The sequence below is a fragment of the Drosophila rhopaloa genome, unplaced genomic scaffold (assembly GCF_018152115.1).
Source record: "Drosophila rhopaloa isolate 14029-0021.01 unplaced genomic scaffold, ASM1815211v1 contig_150, whole genome shotgun sequence".
Taxonomy (NCBI): domain Eukaryota; kingdom Metazoa; phylum Arthropoda; class Insecta; order Diptera; family Drosophilidae; genus Drosophila; species Drosophila rhopaloa.
The window spans coordinates 390,699-414,302 of NW_025335029.1; the positions used below are offsets into that span (position 1 = coordinate 390,699).

The 23,604-nt window shown below is 39.0% G+C and overlaps 2 protein-coding genes across 4 annotated transcripts in view; one reads left to right on the forward strand and one right to left on the reverse strand.

Moving 5' to 3' along the window:
- Positions 1-452: 452 nt before the first annotated feature.
- On the forward strand, positions 453-2,457 carry LOC108042213 (inositol monophosphatase 1). The gene is made up of 5 exons (XM_017120394.2): positions 453-557; positions 947-1,061; positions 1,138-1,271; positions 1,327-1,695; positions 2,033-2,457. The coding sequence occupies exons 1-5, from the start codon at positions 469-471 to the stop codon at positions 2,295-2,297; spliced, it is 972 nt and encodes a 323-aa protein (XP_016975883.1). The 5' UTR covers positions 453-468; the 3' UTR covers positions 2,298-2,457.
- Positions 2,458-2,618: 161 nt separating this feature from the next.
- Positions 2,619-23,604, reverse strand: part of LOC108041845 (ecdysone-induced protein 78C) — a 48,500-nt gene continuing 27,514 nt past the window's right edge. Inside the window, exons 5-7 of one of the 3 annotated variants that reach the window (XM_044456681.1) lie at positions 7,377-8,008; positions 5,573-5,866; positions 2,619-5,082 (exon numbers count right to left, since the gene is read on the reverse strand). In XM_044456681.1, the coding sequence (XP_044312616.1) occupies positions 4,705-5,082; positions 5,573-5,866; positions 7,377-8,008 (1,304 nt within the window). In that variant the 3' untranslated portion in view covers positions 2,619-4,704. Of the gene's footprint in view, positions 5,083-5,572; positions 5,867-7,376; positions 8,009-23,604 lie in introns of those variants that run through there. The other 2 variants (XM_044456679.1, XR_006417385.1) reach the window with 2 other exon arrangements.

The window sequence follows — 23,604 nt, forward strand, 5'->3', positions numbered from 1 at the left end:
TAGTTTTATGGACCTAGGCTACGTGTACCTTGTAAACGTAATATTATAAAATTTTTTAATTATCTGGTAGAAGGTACCAAACATTTTCAAATTAAATATGTATATTAAATATATAACAAAATTAAAAACAAGTATTTTGGTACCTATATTCCTAGATGGACTCGAATTAAAATTACTGATCCGGCAGGTAATGTCTTTAAGTATAAATTATTTTATCAAAGGTACGTATGAGTAATATGATTTGAAGTCAATACGCACACAACAATTTTATGTGGCCTGTGAAAAATAATATAAATAATTTTGGGAGTTCACAATTTCATTTTCTTATATATATAATCGGGATTAAATAAAATTTAAAATCGAGACTTTACTACTTTATTTATTAAATACTTATCAGTTTACCCTTTCATTTCTTATTATAGATTTCTTGTTATATATATTTAGCTGTCTTACATAAATTAAATCGTTATGGCGTTGAAATTGTGTTTGATATTTCAAAAATTTGTTTCTTGTAAGTCCTCGATATATGGATCTCATTTGGCGCTTTCACCACAAACGTAAGTTATAAAAACTTGGCGATTTGAACTTGGCGCGAATCGATTGAAATAAGTAAATAGCTAAGTTCTTTACCAGGTTCATGGGCGGGAAAAGAATTTTTTCAATGGTCAGAATAAGATTATCGTTTATTAGCTGTAACTGTATACCAGTTAACAAAACCTTTTTATGCCAAAATTCGTGGATTAATATAGCGAAAATAGCAACTTCACTGAATTAATTACCTGTGGGATCCTCTGTATTTATAAAAGTTCTCCAATCAGAGAACTTTTCTGGTATGTTAGAAGTATTTTCCATAATCTTATTGGTATATTTTAACGGTCGCGAGCCTCGGTCACTTTGTTGATAATAGTATAATTAAATTAAAACTAGTAATTTTTTGATTTGTTAGCGGCTCATTGCAAGTCCAGAAACCAAACAGACAACACCACTGCAAAATGGGCGATAATGTGGACCTGGAAAAGTGCTTTGAAGTGGTCAGCAATCTGGTATCCGAGGCTGGAAGGGTAAATTGAAGTGGAAAATCACTCCTGTATTATGGAGACTAATGGAATTTTTCGATTTTCCTGGTAATTTTCCCAGCTAATCGCACGCAACAATGAGACCCGCCAGGAGTTTGTGACCAAGAGCAACGACATTGATCTGGTGACCCAGACGGACAAGGATGTGGAGCAGCTGCTGATGGACGGCATTCGCCGGCACTTTCCGGATCACAAGTGGGATTAACAGTCCCTATTGTCCCACCAATTGGCTAATCTATGGATATTACAGGTTCATCGGCGAGGAGGAGAGCAGCGGCGAGGGTGGCGTCAAAAAGCTGACCAATGACCCCACCTGGATCATCGATCCCGTGGACGGCACCATGAACTTTGTGCACGCCTTTCCCCACTCCTGCATCTCGGTGGGCCTGAAGGTGAACAAGGTCACGGAGCTGGGCCTGGTCTATAACCCCATCTTGGAGCAGCGCTTCACCGCGAGACGGGGACATGGAGCCTTCTACAACGGCCGGAGGATCCACGTGAGTGGCCAGCAGGAACTGGGCAAGGCCCTGGTCACCAGTGAGTTTGGAACCACCCGCGACGAGGAAAAGATGAAGGTCGTCAACGAGAACTTCGAAAAGATGGCCAAAAAGGTGCACGGGTAAGTTAGCAAGAAAATTCAAAAGCAACTTGGAAGTTCCGGCCTAAAATACTTTATTTTCTGAAAAAAAAATGTTTTATTTTATATGTATCTGAAAAGAATTTAAATAATTGTTTGTTAAGGAAACAAAATCATTTTATAAAGATATAGTTCCATTTTTTAGATTTCTTCCATAGAAACAGTAAAATTGTGTGTACATATAATGCCACATTTAAAAATTTGTAACTAAAGATTTTAGAATTTGTAGTCTATAATTGAATGTTAATATTTATCTAAGGACAATACCCTAACAAAATATAATGTTTCTCCTGTTAATATATATTATTTTCTCTTTCAGTTTACGCGTTCTGGGTTCGGCAGCCCTAAACATGTCCATGGTTGCTCTGGGAGCCGCCGATGCCAACTATGAATTCGGCATTCATGCCTGGGATGTTTGTGCCGGGGATTTGATTGTTCGTGAGGCCGGAGGAGTGGTCATCGATCCTGCAGGCGGGGAGTTTGACATTATGTCGCGAAGGGTCCTGGCAGCAGCCACGCCACAATTGGCCCAAGAAATCTCCAAGGTGCTAACGCAGTTCAATCCGCTGCCTCGCGATGATTGAGCTTAAAAGATACTTAAATAATGGCTTTTGATGTACCTATATTGACTTAAACAATGGAACTAAGTAACTCCATTCCAAACTAACCAAAAGAACGCATTTTAACTATACCGACCGTGTACCTAACAAATGAAAACCAAATATATCGTTTTATGTAAACAAAGCATGCGGTTGGAATTTTTTTATAGCTATCATTAATTGAAAATGGTGTATTCCTAATTAAAATGGAAATTTCATATTTCATCGCTGGCGAAATAGTTTCTTACCCCTATGATAAACCTCCACATTTTTCCACTACTTTATCAAATCATTCAAAGACGTTTGTTTGTTTGCTTTTCTGTAATTTTATTACAATCTGCGTATGTATTTCGTTTTCTAATTAGTTTTCGCAGTGTTCTTATCGTCTTTTGTTTATTTGTTATATTTTGTTTTGGGCTTAGTGTTATGTATATGGTTTTCTGTTCTATTTCTTAGTAAGTTAGTAAAGCGAGCAGCCTTCATATCAGATAATTGTGAATGCCCTGCACTGTGAGCGGAATGAATGGGGTTGGATTCACCACAGACCACAGGTCATCTATCGGGGGATCTACGGAAAACACAATTTTAAATTGTACAGGGCATTGCAAGGTCGGAGCTGCCGACTCATCTTCGGGATGTTGGGGGTATGGATCAGTAAACAGCTAAGCAATGTCTTGCATATTGATATTTGATTAATGTATATCTGGGTTGGATCTTTGCACTGTATTCGAGTGGAGCGATTAGTGGACACGTAACAAGCCATGATCGTAGGAAGTCGGCCTTCTTAATGCGCTGTAACATTTTCTGCTGTAGTTGTTGAGTATTTTGGACTATCGTTAATACCATTTAAAATTTGACACATCATTGAAAAATGTAATCAAAGCTACAGTAGGTAAAAAATTGTATCTATATATTTATTATATATCTGTATATAATAGTTAGGTATAAGTTAATAATGTAATTAAAAATCTGTTGTTCTTGTTGTCGTTTTTAATGCTACATTCACAAGGTTCCATTATGCGCACTGGTTTACAAAATTAACACAGAGTTTTCTTGGGTTTGTGCTTGGATCAAAAGTATAGTGGTGTAGGGGATTTTCGAGGATCGGGAGAGAAAATTGCTAGCGTTGTAAGTTGCGTGTCTTCTAAGATATTGCGAATCGTAGTCTATAAATTTATGTATATAGATCTATATTGATTTCGATATTCTAGTTCAATAAGCGAAAGGTACACATGGAGCATAAAACGGCAGCCACAAGATCGATCGCAGCTGCCTCTACATTTAATATTTTCCTTTGTCACACTAATAAAATTTACAAAATTTTCTATATAAATTCAACAATCAATGAAGAGCTTTAGAGAAGAATCCTTTTGATTTTTACATACATGTATTTGATATATAGATAGGTTTAAATATATATATTTTGTTCGCCTGTCTGTTGGTTTTCTTCGCTTGTTTCCATGTAAACTTAACACACAAATTTAGCACCAATCTATTCAAAAATTGATCAAACAATTTGATTGTTCCGAGTTATACAAATGAAGCCTTAAAGCACTTAACTTAGATGGTCTCTAACCCAAGTTTCTTAATCGTAAGATGTAAATGTCTGATCTTAAGTGAGAAACTGAACACTTTGAATGGAGGCCGTTGCAGCCGAAGATCTGGGATGGATCATCGAGCAACTCAGTGGGTGGTGGGGTTTAAAATAATCAAGTCGCAGCGAGTTAATGGTTAAAATTAATTTAAATTTATTTACACGCAGATACAATAAACGCATCGATCTTCAACTCGAAAATGATTTAAACTAGGCATAGATTTATCATTTTGCATATGTATATTATTAAATCGTATGGGATCTCCAACTTTTGCAAGCAAACGAAGTGGGTCTTTTTGCTTTTCGACTACGCTAGGGTCGTATCTCTAGATGTAACGTACACATATATCCGATATCGTTTATAGTAGTTAATATTATTTAAAAAACCAGTATTTATCGAACTTTAACGCTCGCTCTTCAGTCGAGTTCTAAATAGATGCCTTGGATAGCTGGCCAATGGTGAATTTCCGTTTGATTTCTTAATTTCGGTTGGGTGTGCATGGGGATGATGTGATGTGGAACGGAGTGGATCTCGATGAGTCAACAATGAAATAAATAATTTATGTTTGCGCATGGATATGTTCAGCGGGTAGTGGAGTCCTAGTCGCTCTAACACTGCTAGTAAATATGCATATAGGCTTAGTGAACTATCTCCAGTAATGCTGAGTAGACGTGTATCTGATCTCCGGCCCTCCCTTTTCTCTATATCTACGTTGCTTAAGCCTACAAGTGGTAGAATATTTTGTTGCGGTTTGCTTTTGCACGGCCCTGGAATCGCGGGTATCCGGATCCCCCATCCTACAGCTCGTCGTCGGCCTTGGGTATGTCGAAGATCTCGGCGAAGAGGGGCGGCAGGCGCAGCTTGGTCCAGTTCATCCGCAGCCAGTCTAGGTGTGAGAAGTGCTTGGCCCCCAGGGACCGCAGTTCGGGTATCTTGGCCTCCAGCGCCGGCATCAGTTGCAGCGCCTGCGTGGATCCCGCCCGGGAGCGCACGATCTGGACGCGGAGCGCCTCGGCCACCAGCTCCCTGGCCCGTCCGATCACCTTCGGCTCGCTGAGTCCCGTCCGGTCGGAGGCCAGCAGCACCATGGCCGAGAACAGCCCGATCTCGGTGTCGCTCAGCCCGTAGGCGTTCAACGTGTTGGCAAAGTTCAGCAAGGCGTTCACAAAGTCAGACTGGAAAGCAAAAAGGGGAAATTGGTATTATAACACCGAAAAAAAGGAACATAGTTCATAACTATGGTTAAATTATTTATTGATTATGAAAAACTTCTTAATTATTAATTTAATGACTTCAAAAAATAAAACCACAGTACAAATTATATATATGCTTTACATCATTTCACAACGAATTAATAGTTATGCCTTTATGCTGTTTATAACTTGTTCTTTTGTACCAATATTTTCTATATAAAAGGCGTTTTTTCTAAACTTAAAAACTTTAACTTAAGCACACAGCTTAATTTTTATCCAGATATAATAGCTCAGAAATAATCTTAAATTCCTCTTACTAAAATCCCGGCTAATAAGCATTTCAAAATAATTTTAAAATATAAATTCCCTGCGAGGTCTAGTTTCAACTTAAGCATGAATAGGTCATGGATTCAGTTGTAAAGTTAACAATTTCAAAATGTTTGTCGATTATTTTAAAGTGTTCTATTAATACCTCAAAAAGTCTACTCACATCGTAGAGTATCTCGAGTTGCTGGCGCGTCAGGTAGGCTCCGTCGTCCAGTGTCAGAGTGGCCTCGTTAATTAGGCGTGCCACATGCGTCAGCCAGACCTCGAAGAAGCCCAGCTTGATGAGTATGAGCTGGTCGTCTTGGGTGAAATCACAGAAGCCAGGTACGCGTTTCGCAAACTCCACAATCCGCTGGACGCCGGGCGTCACCCTGGCCGAGAACTGCTGCCACAGCCAGATCTTCTGGAACTCCAGGCTCTCCGCCACTGTGCTGGCAATCTGCATAAAAAGATTGGGTTAGTAAAATTTAAAAAAATGTTTTGGTTTTCTATTGACTAAGCCTTCACAAGAAAATAACCATTTTTATTACAAAGAACATTTTATGGATTAGTTTAATGTGTCATCGAATCTTGGATTTTTGTAGTTGTCAATCATGATTATTATTATGATACCGAACTGCTAAGAAATGTAGCTCTAAGCGGGTTATATGACTTTAAATCTTTCTGTTCACGGGAAATAATGTTTCCTTATTTATAAAATATTCAATATTTAAAAAATTTAAACACTTCAATTATTTGACTATCAAAAAGCTATGTAAAAATAGAAAATGATTTCGAAATACTGTTTAAAAAGTCTTAACTCAAAGGTTCTTATATTGTATACATTGTTTTGCTTTTAAGAAAGGATTGTAAATGTGTATATTTAAAATTAATTATACATATATTTGTTATATTATGTTATACATTTGAAAATATATTTAAAAACAAGAAAGGAAAGCTAACTTCGGGCGGAGCCGAAGTTGATATACCCTTGCAGAATACTCTGTAAATTATATTCTCCAAAATTATTCATATGATGCATTCTAACGACTCATATAAATCCCAACTTCCAAACTTTAAAAACACCAAAGTTACTGGCATATTCCAATCGAACATATTAGCAAAAAGATATATTTACGATCCTTATGAAGTTTGGTAGGTCGGATTATATTGGTAAAAAATAAGAACTCCATAGAAAATCCCAACTTCCTAAAAAAATTATAAGTTATGTCATTTCCGATCAAAAAGTTATTTTGGGCTATAGGATATAGTCAGCTGATCCTTATAAAATTTGCTACGTCAAATTGATTCAGGCCTAATTAAAACCCATAGAAGGTCCAACTTTCTAACTTTACAAACACCAAAGTTGCGGCATTTCCGATCGTTCAGTTATATGGCAGCATATAGGAACTAATCGGCCAATCATAATGAAAATTTGGTACGAAAAATTTATTGGCCAAATATAAAACCCATAGAAAATCCCAACTTCTTTAATTTTAAAATTGCATGACCTTAAAGTGGACATTTCCGATCGTTCAGTTATATGGCAGCTATAGGATATAGTCGGCTAATCCCCTTTTCGTTCAAATATACTGCTGCAAATACAAAGAAAAAATAGTTTTTTCTGAAACGATAGTATCGATGGTGGCCCAAAACAGACATCGATGTTTAAACTAAATTTTCGGACCAACGAGACAGACGGATAGTACGGCATCGATTTTTTAACAGACGGCCTATCGTATACATTGTTTTGCTTTTAACAAATGATTGTAAATGTGATCATGATTAAAAATTATATTATACTTTATATGGTCGGATGTCTATTATGTTCATACATTTGACAAAATTATAATACCCTCTGCAAGGGTATAAAAAATATATAGAAAGACTGGTTTAATTATGCGACCACAAAACTGTCAACGATTTGCTAATTCTTACTTATTGTCCATATTTCTGTCTTCGGCACTTACCCCATTTTGTGGCACCGTCACGGGGCGGCGCATCAGCTCCCTGGTCAGTTCCTCCGTGTAGGAGCAGTTGAGGCGGTGCGCCTGCGACACGCACATGATCACATCGTAGACGGTCAGCTCGTTGGCCGTTCCGGCCAGTCCGTCGTGGCACATGCCCACCTGGTGATCCGTGCCCATGCCCACGCCCACCATGCTGCCGCCCACCAGTTGCTGGTGTCCGCCCACAACAACAACGCCGACGCTTACGCCGCTGCCGCCGCTGGCATTGCCGCTGCTATTGTTGTTATTATTATTATTGTTATTGGCACTATTGCAACCGCCCAGCTCCGATGGCGAGGAGGCGATCGAACACATTTGTGGCGTTTGTGGAGTACTCGGTGTCTTCACTCTAGCTCCGCTCACATGCGGTTGCTGCTGTTGTTGCTGATGTTGCTGTTGCTGATGTTGCTGCTGCTGCTGCTGCTGCAGGAGATGTTGCTGCTGTTGCTGTTGCTGCTGTAACTGATTGGGTTGCAGTGTGCTGCCGGAGGTGTCATCCACATTTATGGCAGATGGAGCGCCTGCAGCGGCGGAGGCGGCGGCTGCTCCGTTCAGCTCACGGGAACGCTTGGGAACGCGACCATAACGTACAGCTGCAAGGGACAAAAAATGGGGGAGAAATGGGGTAATTAGTTACTTAGTTAATTGCATTCTTGCGAGTGAAATAACCCCACGGTAAGTTGCATATTTAAATAGACAAGCTGTGGTATTTAACTTAAATTGCAATTACCTTACTGGCTATTCAATAAGTTAACTGGCACTCCAAAAGAAAATCTAAATTATTTTTTTTAAATTGTTCTAAATATTGAAATCGCGAACATACACATATTCTCATTTTTAATTTAAATATATTTGCAATAAAACTATTCAAAATAAATTAAACTTTAGATTTAAGTACTGTTGAATACTTTTTCCTCCTATATTTAATGCATTTTCATTTATGCACAGAAATATTTAGTTTCTGTTTTAAATAAATAATTGCTATTTTCAATGGCAATTGAACTTATTAGCAAAACAAACTCATATTGCCTTTAATTAATAATATATTTTCAAGTAATTGAAAAAACATGATGGCAAAAAAGGGAAATGAGAGCTGTGTACTTATTTCCGCCCATTTTTAATGCGCCACCCCAAAAGTATGCCACAAAAAAGCTCATTTAAATTTTACATTTCCCATTTAATTTTCCCACAGAAAACTGATACGCACATAATGTTGAGCCAATAAAATAGTGCGTATTTGCCTTATAGTTTGTAGCTTGTTAGTCATCCGACTATTTAAATTCGAAAATTCATTCCCTACAAAACACACGATTAACTTATTATAGCATCCACCGAGTGTTGATGTATACTTTGTATTTAGTTGGGAAGCAGAAAAACTGGCACACGCATAAATCTTATAAATGCGTCACACACTTGTGGATACTTTCGAGTATCTCTAGCAAATTGCCAACATTTCTGTGCTATCAACTAGAAAATTTGCGTGTCCTACAAGTTGTTGGTCTGTCGAAATGCGATACATTCTGTCGGGGAAAATAATTAATTTCAATTTTCGTTCATCGTTTGAAGTGTTCATTAGCTAGAGGTTTTCGGCATTTCTCAGTTTTGTTTGTCTGTGAAAATTGCACAACGTGAAATTTTGCTTTGTGCAACCGAAGACTACACATATTTTATTAATTAAAATCGCATTTGGCTGCCCAAAAGCCAGTGCAGACAGACAGAAAAAGAAACAGACGCAGCTGCTCCAGTTGCCGGCATTCAGTGCTCACTTTATCAGTGGGACATTGACCCACTGCGCTCAATATGAAAACGGAGGCAAGTGATTTCGTTGCCGCCGCTTTTTGTTTTTCCTCTTGCCTTATATGAGTTTATGTGCGGGTATTTCTTCGGCTTTGCCGAGTTGTGTTGTGCTGTGTTGTTATTGTGGTCTGGCGGTAGCCGCCGCCGGCGGTTTCCAAACAAACGGTCACAATAACAACACTAATGACGAAAGCCTCTGCTCTTACTATGCGTCAGCATTTCGGGCTGACAACATCGTAAAATCACATAAAATACGGCAAAATGTGGAGGCAAAAGAAAGAGCACGGCAAAAGTGAAAGAAACTTCGCATGCATTGCGCATACGCAGCGTGGACAGGGGAAGCCGGAAAACTCTTCTGCACGCAAAGCATCGCCAGCAAATGCCAGAAGGCAGCTGGCCAAGTGAAAGATGGCCAACACACTGACCCATTTATGACAACACCAAAACATGGCATCTGTGCTGGTCGAGGGTCGAAAAGGTCGTTTGCCCTACACAACAAGAAATATATATAAATGCATACATTCCGCAAATTATTTCCACAAAAATAATTTTATGTAAATTTAAAAATTATGAAGAGAGGGACTTGAAGTTTTGTGTTGGATCATGAAAAATAAAACCATTTCCTTATGACAAATTATTTGCAATATTAAATAGAAATTAAATAGAAACCCTAAAAACAAATGGAGTGTTTTAATTAACGTTTTCAATTTTATTTTAAAAACATTTTATTATTGTTCTTTGTTTGTTTCTCAAAAGTTTAGTACGATCTTACTGTGTCTTATGAATAGGAAATTTTAAGTTTTCGGATAAGGTTGCTATCTTTTTATCAATTGTATCATTATCAGCAAACTCATAATCAGTTAATAAATATAATAGTAAAAGCATTATTATAATATTTTGAATGTCATGCTTATATGCCAGCGAATAAATCGAAATTGATAAGGTAAACACCGAAATGATGACCCATTTTGGTGATAGATTTCGCAGCTCTAGAAGACCCTGAGCCAGAGCTTCCCTGACCTTAGTTTGGCGGCAACATGATCCCATTACGACCGCCGTCAGACGAGGTTTCAGTTCCAGCCTTGTCACGCTCTTAACTCTAGGTTTTCTATGATTTCTAGGTTCTCATTGTGCTCGAGTCACGCTTTTCACCGCCCACCAAAGAGCGTTGATCATAAAACGTCTCGTTGGCGTTAATTGTCACAGCTCGTAAATTAATTATGGCATAATTCGCCACACCACACACACTGCACCCCCATATAGGCATGCATAATACTTGGCCATTGGTTTTTGAGGCTGCCACCTTCGATATGCCGCTAATTGCTCATGGCGGGCACTCGGCGTTCTTGCTCTGTTTGTTCTAAGGTGTTTTCAATTAGCGACCCAGGGCTGCGGTTTATTGATTTTGAAGATTTTACCATCGCAAATCCAGATTCGAGGGGCTGCTGAAGTCGTCGAGAAGTGGAGCAGATCGATGGCTGCTTCAGCCCGAGTGGAAGTGGAGTATCTATCATTGCGGAATTGGGAGCAGTACTGCCCCAAATGGCCCCAGCATAATCCCCGTCATTACTTATTCAATCGACCTGGACCTGACGGACCTGGACCCCCTCGCCTGTCTCCCGTCTCCTGTCACCTGTCACCACCCACGGAGCAGGCCCCATTCAGACCAGGTCAACACCATCCATTACACACGCTTCGGGCCAAGTTGGGGAGCCCAAGCCCACATAAATAAGTGGAGCGTTGCTGGCCTAAGCTCAAACTTTTTTTCCCAGCTAAAAGCATCTTAAGTGATTTAGTGCAGCCAAATGGCGAGCGGCAGAGGGGGGAGTGCGGAGCAAGAAGAGGGCGGAAAAACTCGTTTAGGCCAGATTCACAGGCAGAATCACACTTGGAAAAATACATCATGCACTTGAAAAATTTTAAGAAACTTGAAACTATCTTTTTATTTAATGTTTTTAGGCTTTACATAAGTTTCTTTTAAAACATTCAGGTTCTGAAATATATAACCCATTTGTTACAATTTAAGATAACTTAATCATATAAATTTCCCCTTAATTTCATTATTTTGCCATAAAGGGAAGACCTATAGAAGTAATCATCTCACTGATAACCTCCTCAATGGTTACGTAATATATGGGGCGTCTATATCTTATCATTTCTATTTGGTTCACAATTTAAATTGAACATTTCTTTCCGATATTATATTTGCAGTTGCCTAAGGACAACATATAAATTATGATAATATAATATTTTGGCAGCAACATATTTCTTAAATAGACCATAGCTAAAAAGTAATAATTATACCCGTTACTCGTAGAGTAAAAGGGTATATTGTATTCGTGCAAAAGTATGTAACAGCTAGAAGGAAGCGTTTCCGACCCTATAAAGTATATATATTCTTGATCAGGATCACTACCTGAGTCGATATAGCCATGTCCGTCTGTCCGTCTGTCCGTCTGTCCGTCTGTCCGTCTGTCTGTCCGTCTGTCTGTCTGTCCGTCTGTCTGTTTCGAAACTGTTCTTTTAAAGCTATCGAACGCTGAGATCTTCTTGGAAACTATAAAAGTCTAGAACGGCCGGGATGCTGACTATTTCTTTGCCATATAGACTGATTGATCGGAAGTTCCATAACGTGTTTGACAGTTCGCAAGTTTGTTTTCTATGGGTTTTAAATTTGGCCAATCAATCCGACTCACCAAATTTATAAGGATCGGCCGACTATATCCAATAGCTGCCATATAACTGATTGATCGGAAATGCCTAATTTTTCTTTTTTTAAAGTTAGGAAGTTTAAATTTTCGATAGATTTTATATTTGGCCAATCAATCCGACTCACCAAATTTAAAGGATCGCCGACTTTATCCTATAGCTGCCATATAACTGATTTATCGGAAATGCCATAATTTCGTTTGTAAAGTTAGGAAGTTGAAATTTTGTTTTATATTTGGCCAATCCATCCGACCTACAAAATTTCATACGTGATCGGCCGACAAGTTTCTATAGCTGCCATATAACTGATTGATCGGAAATGCCTAACTTTCGTGTTTGTAAGCTAGGAAGTTGGGATTTTTATGAGTATTAAGAATGCATTATATGAATAATTTTGGATTAATTTAAGAGTATTTGCAGGGTATATCACCTTCGGCTCCAAGTTAGCGTTCCTTTCTTGTTTTTAATTAGGTTCCTCACAGATAAACCTGCTAAACAAACCATATTCGAAATAATATTTTTTTTCAGTGCACAAAGTAGGGGGAGGGGTTTCTTGCTAAGCTGAGCTCCCACTTCTGGCCTGGGTAAAAAAGGATTTAGGTCACCGAAATCTGAGGCAGCAGAAGTGCGAGAAGCGGCAGCATCGCCTCGTAAAGTGGCCAAATGTTGCCCACATTTAGCTTGTTTTTTTGCCCCAACTTTTGGTCCGTAGTCTTTCGTCGCTTTTCGGACCGAACCGGGCCATTAGCATGCGAAGAGGGCCAAAATGCCAAATGCCAACAGGCAACATCCAACTGCCAAAGTTCCACGCTGTGGTAACACACATGCACAGACACGGATGTATACATAATATATAGTTGATATTTTTTCGGCTTTATCGTGCGCATGAATGGCCCCGGTTTCCCCTTCCTCCTCCCCATCCATAGCCCCTCCCCTCTTCCATGGCCCCCTCCCACCACCCAACTACTGACCTCGTTTGAGGTCGTTCGTTCACCTGTCGCTGCTAGCTGCACTTTATGCACTTTATGCACTCTACATTTGCATGACTGCCTGGGTGTGCCAGTGTGTGTGTGTGTGTGTGGTGGTGTGTGTGTTTACCCAGTTACGAAATTGTCCAAAATGCTGCGGCTTACTGCCGGGTGAAAGTTTGTTGTTTGTTTGCTGCTCCACAAAACGATGGCTATTTTTTGATTACTCTACCTTTATCTTTAAAAGCTTTTGAAAAGGAATTCATTCTTTTATTTGTGCTGTTAAAATAAAAAGTTTTAAAACACTTTAAGTATTATATCGAAACTAAAGCTTAAATGTTCTTTAAAATTAGTTCATTTAAAACTGTAGAATTATCTAAAATGCTTTTAAGATTTATGTAGTTACTCGTAAATTATTAATATATTTGTTTTTAGGAATTCAGAAAGACAACGAAATATATATAACATAAATTTGTTTCATAGTTCTGACATATTTAAATTTAAATTGGTTTAACAACAAATTTGAAAGACCCATTTTATATATAGTCATATTCTAATTTTAAAATTTGTTAGCAACATTTTTTAAAAACCTTTGGGTGTATACATAGTTTTATTTTAATGGTTTTTAATGATAAATATTAAGCCCAAATTCTTTAAAGCCATTTGAGGTACTATAGCCAATAGACTTTGCAAAACGGCCCCAATTTTACTAAAATTTTCCCGGAATGACAAGGGAAAAGTCTATCCACTTTTCGTGGCGTGTACGAAACTAAACTCCACTTTTGAAGCTTCTTTTGTTTGTTTTCATATGCACCTGGGTGTGCCAGTCAGCGAGTGTTTGCGAGTGTCGCTCTATCTGGAACAGCTAAAATTGTTAGTTGCGTGCTAAATTTGTTGCTTTCTGCCAGCGGTAGCAGCACCAGCAACAGCAACAACAACAATTCACACGCAGCAACCGCCCACACGCCCGAAGCAACAACAACAACAACAACAGCAACAACATAAGCAGCAGCACCAACAACAAATGCAAAATTGTGTCAAGCAATTTGCGTAAATTATCGCCATGTTGTTGGGCGCTGCTCGCTGGCTTTTGCCTATTCGCTCTGCCTATTCATGAGGACAATTGCAGTTTAATGACCGTTCAAATTAACTTTGCCTCACTTCGATTTGCCATGACACATATTTATTTGATTTGATTTTTCTCCGATTGCAGTTGGAAATGAATCTTAAATTAATATCTAATATGGTCTTAAAGTTAAGAAAAGATTTCGTTTTGATTACTTGATCGTATACAATGTACATAAATACAAACACTTGAATTAAATAAGAAAATAAAATAATAAGACATCTATTGCCACTATTTTATGAATTAATATGTCATAAATGAGAAATAGTTGAACGATTTTGTCAAAAATGTGATCAAATAAAAATAAGTTTCTAGAAATAATCAAAATTAAAACACTTTTTAGAGTCACAGTTTTATTGATTTTCAGTTTAATTAGTTAGCATTCAGCTTTTAAAATACGAATATGTTGAGTCTTTAAGTAAAATTTATAAATTATTGAAAAGCATAGATTTTATTTAACCGTAACTACTTTTATTGGTTAAGTATTTAATTTTTTTGGATGATTTGTATTAATTCATTGCCTTGAGAAAAGGCTTATTTGGTAAGTAGAAAATTATATGTCGCAAATCAAAAACCATGTCCTAGTCCTTATTGGAGGGACAATTGCGGACATTTTGTGGATAATCACACACAAAGTTCTCCCTATCGAACCATTTGCCCAGCTCACAAAAGCCCAAAGTAGGACAATTTTCCACGCAGGTGTAAAACAATCGACAGTGTTGGGGATGGGCAATAATTTCGCCATGGAATCTACATTTTACATTATTGCTACAGGTTCCTGGAGGCTCTGACGGTCCTGGAGTTCCAGGAGTTCCAGGAGTTCCAGGCGTTCCAGGAGTCCCAGGAGTTTCTGGAGTTCCTGGAGTTTCTGGAGTTTCTGGAGTTTCTGGAGTTCCTGGAGTTGTTGGAGTTGATGGTGGAGTCGAGCAAGTGCCATCCCACCTCGGACACTCACCGACCACACAGGCTTGTATGTTGATGTCAAAGATCAGACCGGGAGTACACTTATTTTTCTCAGCATAACCATCGCCGCAAAGGTAGTAACCGGAGCAATCCTCGCAATCCGGTACCAAATCGCCCACTGGGTGACCCGAGCAAACGCAAGTGGTATCCGGTCCATAAGAAAAATACTGACCATAGGTAGTATAGTTTCCAAGGATCAGGAGTCCTCCAAGAAATATCCAAACTGCAAAGTACGAGTCCATCCTTAGAAAAAGGATATATAATCGGAATCCAGCTATTGCTCACCCAACTTCATGCTTTTAGTAATATATCAGAATGACAACTAAGTTTTTGCGGAAAATACAAGCCTTTTTATAGGCATTTAATAGTGACACAATATCTGGACTTTGTTGCAATCTATTGACTTTGCAATTGACCCAACTCCCAGGGGATATACCCGTTCGTTAGGACATGAATTTCCACTTCAGATAGTGGGCAGTCAATGTTTATTTTATAACCAATCATCGGCAAAGATATTAGTCCGAAACAAACTCAACGCAACCAAGTCGATGTAATATCATCATATGTATAGCACGTGTTCGCACATTTACGTTTTTGGGGCAGGGCAAACAGTCAGAATATGAATAAAAAATCGAGCGAGAAATCAAAGGCAGCCAGCAGAGCGGCCATATATGCAAATTTTGAACTGACCTACTCCCATAAGAAAATCAAATAAAGTCAAGCGAAACGATACGAAACGGAACGAAACTAAACCGAAACGAGGCAGATAGAGAACGGCAATAATATCAAAATTCCAAAGAGCTGGCAAATATTTATGCAAATCCACGGCGGAGGGCGTCGATCCCGAGTCAATCAATCAGATTTTCTGAATTTGCGAACAGCAGGAGGGTGACAGATTCCAAGGCAAATTGCGGGCAATTAGCGGGGACTTGGAGAAAGGCTTTCCATGAAGTGTAAATGGAACCCATTTCTTGCTCGGGGGGCAAAGCGACAAAGGTGCTAGTGGGGTGTGTGTATATTCTATTTTTTTTTGTTGTTTCCCTGCCTCCATTCACATGCTCATCTAAGCTGCTGACCCGCCTTCGAATACTCCAGACCCCCTGCTCCCCGTTTCCCCACATATATCTACGTATACATAATTCACTTAAGCGCGCTCAACGAAGCGAGATGAATGACCTCAATTTGAATAGTTGTCCATATAGCCGAAGTTTCTCCCCTCCCCCGGACTTTTGGGTGCCATTTAAATCAACAAAAGCCGCCGCCTACTTTTTTTTTTGACAATCTCTCGCTCTTACTTCTTTTACGTTCTGTTTTCATGTTGATTGCATTCTTGTCAAATTATTCAAATGCTCCACAATTTTCGGGGCCAGTTTTCTCCCATTAAGCTGGAATCGGGGTTATAATTATAGCGCTGAAAGGAGTGGCTGCCCCGACGCCTTTTTCCATCTCTGCAGTTATCGTTATAACCATCATCATCGCCATCATCATCATCATTATCATCATCATCGCTGTCGCAGTCGTTGCCGCTGGCATCGTTTTTCTTTTTTATCTATTTGACACAATTCTGTGGGCAAAGTTGAGTTCCCTCAGCCCCTCCGCTTGGATTTTTGTTTAGTGACACAGTTTATATGGCAGTCTCTTTTTTTTTTGTTTTGGTTTTGTTTTGACTACCTAATTAGATAAAACCGGAGAATCCTGGGTGGTTGGAGTCTCGCTGATAGAGTGGCTAGATCGAAGTCAGAAACGACCCCTCTAATGGGTAGAAATTTAGATAAATTGCCAGAGACAAGGCTTCATCAGAAATCTGTAATAACTGGCGCGCTTCACGTCCGGCCATAAACATTTCAATTAGCCATCAGCTTAGCGCAGATTATCGTTAGCAGTCTGCCAACCGCCAAATATAAAAAACACACTCAAAAGAATTAAGACGTCTTGAGAAATTTGTCAGAAATCCTAAAATTTTAAATTATTACCATTTTGCAATTATAGTATCTAATTGAAAGAATACAAAAATGTATTTATTTAAAAATTTGGAGGTTTACAAATGCTAAAAACCATTTTTAAAACAAGAGAGAACGCTATAGTCGGGTGCCCCGACTATCAGATACCCGTTACTCAGGTAAAGGGAGTGCGAGGGAGATGGAGATAGAAACTTTGATCACGCATAACTTTTTAACGAATGGTCCGATTTGAAAAATTTCTTCTACATTTCGATAGGTATTGATAAACACAATAAAACTGCATTTTTACTTTTCCGAAATATTTAAAATTTTAAAATCGTATATAAGCGATTGTGGGCATTAAAGGAGGCGTGGCACCTTTTTGAAACAAACTTGCGCTGCGTAGGAACTCCTAGAATCTGCATGCAAAATGCCAATCTTCTAGCTTTTATAGTTTCCGAGATCTCAGCGTTCATACGGACGGACAGACAGACGGACAGACAGACGGACAGACAGACGGACAGACGGACATGGCTATATCGACTCGGCTAGTGACCCTGATCAAGAATATATATACTTTATAGGGTCGGAAACGCTTCCTTCTAGCTGTTACATACTTTTGCACGAATACAATATACCCTTTTACTCTACGAGTAACGGGTATAATAAACGAACCACACATTAAAAGTAAAATAATCTGCATTTAGCAGCAGAAAAAAAATCAATTGTCTCTGTGAAGATCTGCTGGATTAATAGTAATTAAATACATATATGGAACGCATTAAAAAATCATATTTCTGAAAAAATACTACGAGCTAAAACAAGAATTACCATCGTTAAGCTGCAGTATTAACAGTAATTTTTGTTGATGTGTAAATTCAGTGGAATTACCACATCATTAAACGTATTTTGAACCTGCTCGAAAAAGCATTTTCTTAAACCGCATTTACGTGTTGCGCTGCGTCAGAATCGAAAATGAAATTCAGCCTCGAATTAGGCATGCAAAATTAAAAATTAAAGCGGGTTGAATCAAAAGCGTTTAACTGCCGGAAGCAATTCTAACTGTTAACCGCAAAGCGGGCAAACAAGTCGAGAGCAACGCGGCGTATGAGTAATGCCGCCGAATTATCGCCGCGAGACGTGCGACTTCGAGTGGTCTTATCAAATATTTGCACTAAAATGTGCGACTAAATTAAAACAAAGCAAAACAACCAACGAAAGCAACCAGCCAAAAAAAGTAAAACAAGACAGACACGAAAAAAATATAGAAGAGGCAAAATAGGTTTTGATGCTCCAATTTGATAAGCGCCGAGCGCATTAGCAATTAGCGAATTAAATGCCAGCCCAGCGAACGCGCGTTTGTGCTATAAATGTTTCAATGAACTAAAAAGCCTTCGGATCCCATCTATCTGGCCGAGGGAGCCTTAATGAAAAAACAAACAATTAAATTAGCCAAGAGGCAAACGTCAGGCCGAAGACAAAAATGCGAATCGACAGGGCAAAACTAGAACGCCGCCACATTTGTGAAATGCCAAAGACACACGCAGATACATTTGCACAGACGATGGGATACAGATACACCCAGAAGATGAGATCAACGCTCCCAGCAGATCTGTCGATTGGCGATCGCCGGGTGATCGATCGTTAGGGCAGCTGCTGCCAACCAGCCAGGCAGCCAATCCAATCCGATCCAATCCAACCCGTGATTGATTGAATTAATAATACGAATTAACAGCGCCAAGTAGGTAAGATCAATGATCGCGAGCCAAGTGGAACGGCATGCGTTTCGTGGGCGCTTTCATCGGCAGAAGCTGCCGGAGTGTCTGCAGCTATCACAACAACCCAGATATGGATCACAATAGTGGATAATAATTATCATATACATATGCGGATCGATCTCCATAGACAGAAGCCCTCGAAAAAGCCCTTTCAAGACTAAGATGATCACTTCATATCTTGTCAATAACAAATAACTAATCAGTATGCTTTCTACTAAATTTGGCAACTTAAAGGTTTACAAGAAAACTTTATGAGGCTAAAATAATTTCTGAGAGTGATGATATTCTTAGAAATGATAGCTGATTAATGAGTTTTGAGAAAGTTTTCAGTGAAAGCCAACTAAATGAACATGTTGTTTTAAATTTCAATTTTTGTAGAGCTTTAAAAAAGTAATTCTAAGAAGATTCGTTTATAATATTTCTGATAAATACATTTAATAAAAAAACATTTCATATATTATATAAAACAATAAAACAATAAAAATGTTCTTATTTTAAATAACAAGAAAAATATTTTATTTATTCTGAGGAAAAAGTAGAATAACAAAAACAATTTTTGATTACATTTATTTGTTATTGAGCAAGCAAAATATTAAATTTTAAAGATTTAATTATAACACTTATTAAGGCTTTGAAGGCTTTGATTGATAATGAAAAAATTATAATATTGATTAATTATCATTAAGAATGTTTTTGTTGTTATCTGTCACAAATTAATGAAGACATTTCCATTGATCGATTATATAGAATTGTCTACTGAAACCTGATATGTTGATACTTTACAATTTAAAATCTTTGATTTTTAGCTGAGCAATTACTGTTTAATCAATTAAAGACATTAGTTAGCTGTTCTACTTAATCATTCTCAGTTGATCAGATTTCCTTTTGAAGTTTTTTTAACCTTTGCTAACTCCCATTGGTTAAAAGTTAAAATTTACCTTGAATATATAATAACATTATCGATCGGCGACTTTAGTTTGCCCCTCGATTTGCTGATCCCGTGTAAGACCCGTCGTATTCTGTTCGAATCCGGGCATAATCAGATCCCGCCGAGCGGCATCGATATCAGCAGCTTCCTGTCCGACGGCCCCTACTGTCTCAGCATAATAAGATCAACATCAGATCCGTCACCATATTGTCAATGAAAGTCAACAAGAGTCGTTGTCTTCATTATGAGGAGCACTCTCGCACAGATACTCCACACACAGCCAGACGATCATTGACCGCGACGGAGAGTTGCAGGCGCGTGAGTGACTTCCCCGATTCCCCCAGGTCCCCCAGGTCCCCTCCACTTCCTCGACTCCCCGATCCTCTCCTGCCATTGCAGGAGTTCCAGGGCACTGGCCAGTGGCTACCGATCGGGAAGGGGGAAAAGGGGAAGGGGAAGGAGAAGGGGACCAGTGCGTTGAACTATAAACGTCGTTCTTCGTTGTTCTTGCTGGGGCATTTCATTCTTGACTTTTTGCTGTGCGTTGTTTGGCAACGTCATCGTCATCAGCAAGCGATTACGATCGTCATCATTATGAGAGTCTGGCCTGGAGTTTGCCTGCTTGTTTTGCAATATCATAATCAGTAGCCCTCCTCCACTGCTCCCCTCGTTCCTTTTTTTTTTTACTCTGCTCATTTAGCAATTCGGATTCGGTGCAACGAACGCGAATTTTTTTTTTTTTTTGGGTATATTTCGGTGAGTTGTTCTGACTCCGTATCTGTATCTTTCCCTCAAGTTCACTTTTGCACAGTAAACAAATTTGTTGTATTCTTTTCACGGAACAAATTGGTTTTAGTGTTACTAAAGGTTTATGATTCCTTTAAAAATAAATCTTAATATTCATAAAAAAAATAACAAAAACATGTAAAGGAATTATTTCAATTCAGGTTTTCTAAAATGTTTTAAAAATGCATCGTATGATTTTTTTTAAATGAAATAAATAAAACCTTTTTGTATTGGACCTGGTAAAGTATATAAATATTTTTGTTTGGTCGTTGTTGTTTTTATAATAGTGCAATAAAATACATCATTTCAACATCAGTCGATATGATTTTCTGTAAGTGTTGATCGATCAGCTGGTCGGTTAATATTGCTGCGGGGTTCGTTGATGTTGCTGCTGTGTTCGGTGGTGTTGCTGTTGCTGCCCTGAGGTCGATCCCTTTATGGGCTCTGCTCTGCTTGCGGATTGCTATCAAAATGCAGCGCTGTCGGTGCTTCACCCTTTGCAGTCGCCTTGCCGCCGTCTGTCCGCTTAGCCTCCTCCCCCTCCTCCCCCTCACCGTACCCCTCCCCCGCTGTCCGTTCGTAAAGTGTCAATGCACTTGTTCTTGTTTCAACCAGCAGCGCATTTATGTGCGCGTGTGTGCCTTTGTGTTTCTCTGTTTGTGCGACTGTGTGATTGTGTTTGCCGGCGTAGTGCGTGTGTGCTTGACTGCGTCGTCTTCACGTGCGTCGCCTCCTGCTGTTTGGGCAGACCCCCCTTCTCCCCCATTCCCCTTATTCCGTTCCCCTCAGCATAAGCCCCTGGCCAACCAGCCCCCTCTCCGCCCCCGCCACTGAGCACCCAGGTTGCTCAATCCTTTTTGCTTTCCGTTTTTCAAGCACTGTTCCTCCAGCAACCATTACACTCAGAAAATATAAGCACACTTAATGATAGGAATTACAAGGGAATTAATTCGTTTGAAAAACAAAATTATTTCAATATTTAATAAAAAACTTTCTTTCGTTGTGTCAAGAATCTATATTAAACAACTTATCGCAGTAAATTTTAGCAAGATTATATTTTGGGCTTAATTTATGAAATATAATTATAAGAGGTTAACAAAATAAGTCGATTTTAAAATTTATTGTATTAAATTATAAAAAGTTGGGGTCACTAGCCTTATCACAAGACCTTCATTGTTATATCTTGGCCCTAAAATTTAAAAAACAAATTTGTATGCAGGATGATAAAGAATTAAGTCCCAAATTTTCAAAGATTAACAATATTAAAATCTTTGTTTAAAAGGCAAAGTTATGAGTCAGGAGTGTTCATATTTAAGCAATACAAAAATAAGATAACTAAAATTGAAAAAAAAAATTGTTTTTATATTTAAGAAGCATAGAAGGATCACATTTTAGCAATGCCAAATAAACAATACTAAAAACTTAAACATAATACATTTTAAATCATAGCTGGTATAAAAACCGTTCTAAGTTTTTGTGCGCTGTGTTCTATCCCTTTCCTTGCAACGTCGCCTGGTCGACGTCTGACTCGAGTGCCTGCCCAGCCGCCTGGCAGCCCCTCCTCCCCCGGCCCTGCTCCGCCCCTGGTCCCTGGTCTTCCTCCCCTCCTCCTTACAGCCCCTCAGTCCCCTGGTACGCCCCTGCAGCTGGGTCGTTGCTTCGTTTGTTCGCTGGCTGCCTTTGCACTTTGGTGCATCCTTGTCTGGCGTTTGAACTTTTTGTGCTGCGTTGTTTGGCGTGCAATCTTTGTTCGGCAGACGTCTGGCTTTCACTGGTGTGAGTGAGTATCTGTGTGAGTGCGTGTGTGTATGTGAGTGTGTTTTTGTGTGCGTTTTTGTGTGTGTGCATTGGCATTTGACTCCATTTAAAGTTTGTTTCGCTTTATTTTGCAAATAAAATTAACTCCAGCGATTGCCACAGCGTGGAAGTGCAAGTGAAAATTGCTGAAGATGGAGTTGCCAAGTGCTAACGCTATCTCTTTCTCGGCAGTGTGTCTCCCAGCTCTTTCCCACCTCCTTGCTGATTGCTTTTTGTGGCATCTACCAAGAGGAGATGCCCCCGATCCCCAACTCCCATCGCACATCAACCATCACCCATCCAACGTCTGGCGTTTGCTAATGAGCTGAGCTGGCTTCGCATAAATATGAAATGGGCACACATTAGCTCAAGGGTTAGGAGTTTTCTAGTGAGAGGGGGGAGCAGATGGAGGAGGAGGTGCTAAGGAGGATCTAAAGTGCAGTGGATTGCAGACCTTACTGGTAAGTGCTTTAAATGGACTTCAGTGCAGAGATTTACTATGCAAAGTACGGCGGAACTAAAGATTTTACATACATAAATTATGGGTATACTTTGAAAGGTGTAAATGCATGTCCTAAGCTATGAGAATCATACTATTAACCCTTACTTCACACATAATAAATATTTTAAATTATTGTAAATATACAAAATGGAAGTTTAAGTTTATTTGTTCAAAATACATTAAAAAATCAAATGATACGAAACTTATTTATTTATTCGTGTACTTTAATTCTCACGTTTAGTAAGCATTTGTATTAATAATAAACTTTGGACTTAGTAAAATCTCAAAAATTGATAAAACTCTGTTTGAGATTGTATATGTAAAATTAAATTGTAATGTTTTTCTTGAATAAGGAACAACTTAATATATCATTTTCATCAGTACATATCCACTTGAAAGATTCATTTTTTTTACGTTGGACACATAAAAAAACGCTAATTCAATAGAGCTTAATTAACACAAATTTGCCAAGTTAATAGCAGCGCCTACTGTTACCCAAATCCCCCCTCGAAATCATGTTAGGCGTGTTCAAGTTTGGCCGCAGACATTTCCCAGCGACCCCGATCCACGCGTTTAACCCACTTTAAACTTGTCTGTTTTCGGGGCACACAGTCACAGTCATTAGCCAGCCGACAAAAACTCCATCTTTATCTGCAGATCCATCGCATGTCTCATCGGCCGGAGACGGAGCCTCGGAAACAGCCTCTGTTTTTGCCCCGGGCTCCGCTGAGAGCCATCAACAGCATTTAATAGGCTCATCAACACACGGAGTCGTCGCTGCAGCTCCACCCGAGCAAAACCCCCCCCCCCCTCGTAAGCCCCTCCCCCGCCCCTTTCTGCTAGGCAACCGACAAAAACCACCTGTACAACATTATAATACATTTTGTAATAAAAA

Bases quoted from the DNA above. Each gene is read 5' to 3' on its own strand.
- LOC108042213 (XM_017120394.2), top strand. From the start codon at position 469: ATGGCGTTGAAATTGTGTTTGATATTTCAAAAATTTGTTTCTTGTAAG. The intron at 1,272-1,326 runs GTGGGATTAACA...TGGATATTACAG, and splicing joins CGGCACTTTCCGGATCACAA to GTTCATCGGCGAGGAGGAGA. The intron at 1,696-2,032 runs GTAAGTTAGCAA...TTTCTCTTTCAG, and splicing joins ATGGCCAAAAAGGTGCACGG to TTTACGCGTTCTGGGTTCGG.